Source organism: Triticum dicoccoides, chromosome 6B (assembly GCF_002162155.2).
Source record: "Triticum dicoccoides isolate Atlit2015 ecotype Zavitan chromosome 6B, WEW_v2.0, whole genome shotgun sequence".
NCBI lineage: Eukaryota > Viridiplantae > Streptophyta > Magnoliopsida > Poales > Poaceae > Triticum > Triticum dicoccoides.
In genome coordinates, this window is record NC_041391.1 from 207,905,680 (window position 1) to 207,909,411 (window position 3,732).

General features: G+C 52.1%; 1 protein-coding gene across 1 annotated transcript; it reads left to right on the forward strand.

Moving 5' to 3' along the window:
* Positions 1-1,343: 1,343 nt before the first annotated feature.
* LOC119323415 (probable N-acetyltransferase HLS1-like) lies at positions 1,344-3,356 on the forward strand. Its single transcript, XM_037597071.1, has 3 exons — positions 1,344-1,771; positions 1,929-2,083; positions 2,222-3,356. Exons 1-3 carry the CDS (start codon positions 1,505-1,507, stop codon positions 3,066-3,068), a joined length of 1,269 nt encoding a protein of 422 aa, XP_037452968.1. The 5' UTR covers positions 1,344-1,504; the 3' UTR covers positions 3,069-3,356.
* Positions 3,357-3,732: the final 376 nt, after the last annotated feature.

Genomic DNA, 3,732 nt, shown 5'->3' on the forward strand with positions numbered 1-3,732 from the left:
ATCAGTATAACTCATGCTCATGTAAAGGAAATCCCGAATTTACCGTGGCGTGGACCTGGCAAATCGTTGGATTTTTTGTGTGTGCGTCCATGCATCTCTTGTCTATGAGGGACAAATATGATGCCCCAGCTAGATTATATCCCGAGTTACATATCAACAAATGCTTTTCACGGAATATATGCTTGGATGCCCTAGAATTGATAGGCTTTGGCCTATGTTCCAAGCTACTATCTAACAATTATTATTTCTGCCACTTGGATACACATGAAGCTAAGTGAGCCTAGATAATATATATGAGAAATCAAATTAGTGTCTCACGGTATGTACTCCCTCCGTTCCTAAATATTTGTCTTTTTAGGATTTTAAATAGACTACCACATACGGATATATATAGACATATTTTAGAATGTAGATTCACTCATTTTACTTCGTATGTAGTCACTTATTGAAATCTCTACAAAAACAAATATTTAGGAACGGAGGGAGTATTATACATAGTTTCGGGACACATTGTTGCTGTGTAGGTTCCTCCTATATGGCTTTTAACTCTAGGCAAACATTGTACATAGTTCCTGGCATGTCATTGGCACAAGCTATATGGGTAGTAAATTGTTCATTACGTCTAATTAGGTCCCATGGGTAGTTCTATCAACATGTTTACTTAAGCAGACAAAAGAGAAGCTTGAGATCGACCGTGACGTCGAATTGCAGATATGGTGCTATGGCCCTAGATCCTGAGAAAACAATTCCAACCGCTGCTCAATTTCAGAAAACAATTCCATGCTAGTATATCAAACCGAGCAAGAATATAGCACGAATGGAAGTGCTTTCAGAAATTGGAAAAGAAGAGAAATTCTACTGTAGATATCATAATGTCACAAGAGATTGGCTTGAACAGATGCATCTTCATCCTCTCCGTCATCTGCTTATACACAATCAGCTGGAGCACTAAAACCTACGGGAATACAAATCAATAATGGAGCACAAAGTAGAACTGATGCTACTAGTCACTAGTGGAAACCTAAACCAAGTTTTAACTGAATGTGTCCCGAAACATCGCGCGACAGAGCAGATAAGAACAGGGATATATTTATTTGGGGACTAGCTTGCCATCATACTCAATCAAACACTAAGCTCACAAGCTCATACACTTTACTACTAACCAAGATGCATGATTATTTTAGTGCCTTTGTGTCCCTTTGTATATCACCCTGTTATTTCTGCCCGGCCCCACCACGCGCCCCTCTCCTACTCCTACCCTACTCCCTCTCTCCCTGTCAACCTACGTGTATAAATTCCCAGTTCCTTCTCTCCAAGCAGACCACAGGCAGCAGCACCAGCAGCAGGAGCAGGAGCACTCACCAAGAGATTGCTACAGTCTCACAAAACCACGCAAAAGTTGGCTGTAATCATATATATTGATTGATTGGTGCTCGTAGAGAAGCTTGAGAGAGAGAGAGAGAGAGAGAGAGAGAGAGAGAGAGAGAGAGATCGTTGATTCGATATGGGCGAGGGCGAGGAGAGTAGGAAGGACACGATGGCGATACGAGTCCGGGAGTTCGACATGGAGAGGGACCTGGCGGCGATGGAGGAGCTGGAGCGCCGGTGCCAGGTCGGCCTCTCGGGCGACCAGGCGGACGACGCCCACGACGATGGCGGCGCCAAGAAGTGCAGGAGGAGGAGGAGGAAGAAGAAGGGCATGTCGCTCTACGTGGAGCAGATCGGCGACCCGTTCGCCCGGGTGCGCCACTCGCCGGACTATGTCATGCTGGTATGTGCAACAATTACGCTTGCCCCCGCTGCCATTGACACTTGTCCGGCTACACGACACCCCTTTGACAGTGATGTTGTGCAGCAAAATTAAGCGCTAAGAAAGCACACACAGCAGGGTTAACTGACCGTGTGATAATGCTAATATGGTGCTGTAGGTTGCTGAGTATGGGGAGGAAGGAGGTGGGGAGGCGGTGGGCGTGATCAAGGCCTGCGTCCGGACGGTGAGCCGGGGGAAGACGATGATGAAGAAGAAGCAGCAGTTCGCCAAGGTGGCCTGCCTCCTCGGCCTCAGGGTCTCCCCGTCCCACAGGTAAACAAAAAAATTGTACTTGTACGACATGACACGCCGTGCGCACGTGTGCGTGTGCCTAGCTGCATTTGCACATGCGAGGAGCTATAGTGTGGTGGCTCACCGTACGGGCTGGTGTACGTGTACGTGTACGTGCAGGCGGCTCGGGATCGCGACGGAGCTGGTGAGGCGCGCCGAGGCGTGGTGCGCGGCGAGGGGCGCGGCGCACGCGACCATGGCGACCACGGCGTCCAACTCCGCCTCGCTCGCGCTCTTCGCGGGGCGCTTCGGCTACGCGCCGTTCCGGCGGCCGCTGTTCCTCGGCCACCCGGTGCATAGGCACCGCGCGCGCGTCCCCGGCGCGCACCGCGTGCTGCAGCTGCCGCCGCCGCTCGCCGCCGCGGCCTACGCCGCCCTGCTCTCCCCGGCCGAGTTCGTCCCCGCCGACCTCCCCGCGCTGCTCGCGCACAAGCTCACCCTCGGCACGTACCTCGCCGTCGAGCGCGGCCCGGACCCGTCCCTCCCGCCGTCCTTCGCGCTGCTCAGCGTCTGGGACGCCACGCGCTCCCTCCGCCTCCGCGTCGGCGGCGCCGCGCCGCTCCTCCGAGCGTCCTTAGCCGCGGCGCGCGCGCTCGACCAGCACGCGCCGTGGCTGCGCGTCCCGTCGCTCCCCGACGTGTTCCGCCCGTTCGGCACGTACCTGCTCTACGGCCTCCGCATGTCCGGCCCCGAGGGCCCCGCGCTGCTCCGCTCGCTGTGCCGCCACGCGCACAACGTCGCGCGCAAGAACCCGGCCTGCGCCGTCGTGGCCGCCGATCTCGGCCCTGATGACCCCGCCGCCGCTGCGGTGCCGCACTGGCCAAGCTTCTCCTGCGACGAGGACGTCTGGTGCATCAAGAAGCTCGGCGTCGCCGCTGACAGTGCTGGCAATGCCGGCGACGATGACGACGACTGGACGACGGCGCCACCGGCTGACGTTCTGTTCGTGGATCCCCGGGAGTTCTGACGCCGACGCGCGTTCTTCCAGAATTAATGTCGTCCGTTTTGATTTCTGCCGACGGTGTAGATACATCATACTCTCATAGCTAGAATTGACATTTGTATGGTGCAAATTGATGCAGCATCCCAGGTAGTGCAGTAACCAAAATTAGCCCTGGACCCTAAAGAACAATATGGTCAGCTTCGGACTTTGTCAACATGAACTTGGTTGTTCATCTGTCTCACAAATAGAAATACTAGTAGATGGCTTCATGTACAATATATTAACTATAAGCCAAAAGAGAAACTGACAGAATTTATGAAACCATTCTTTTAAGGGACAATTTTTTTACTATATTCATACTTTTTTTGGCAATCATCTCCTCCTTTGTTCATTCATAAGGATCGTAGCATCATTTAAAATCATAATATAGATATCACCACCTCCGGGGCAGAGTCCATCCAGAGATTAGGAGGAGAAAATGTAGCAGTCATCAAAGATGGCACTTGCTACTGAAGAAGAATTACAATCTGTCAAAGCTGAAACAACCTCCGCACTGTCCGAGTTGACCGTAATCTTGCTGCATCCAACAGTTCGGGCAAGGTTTATTCCAAACCTCACAACTATGGCTTCTGTTGTGAAGGAATCGAAGCATATATTGTCATGACGACAGTGACTTCATTAGCAATGG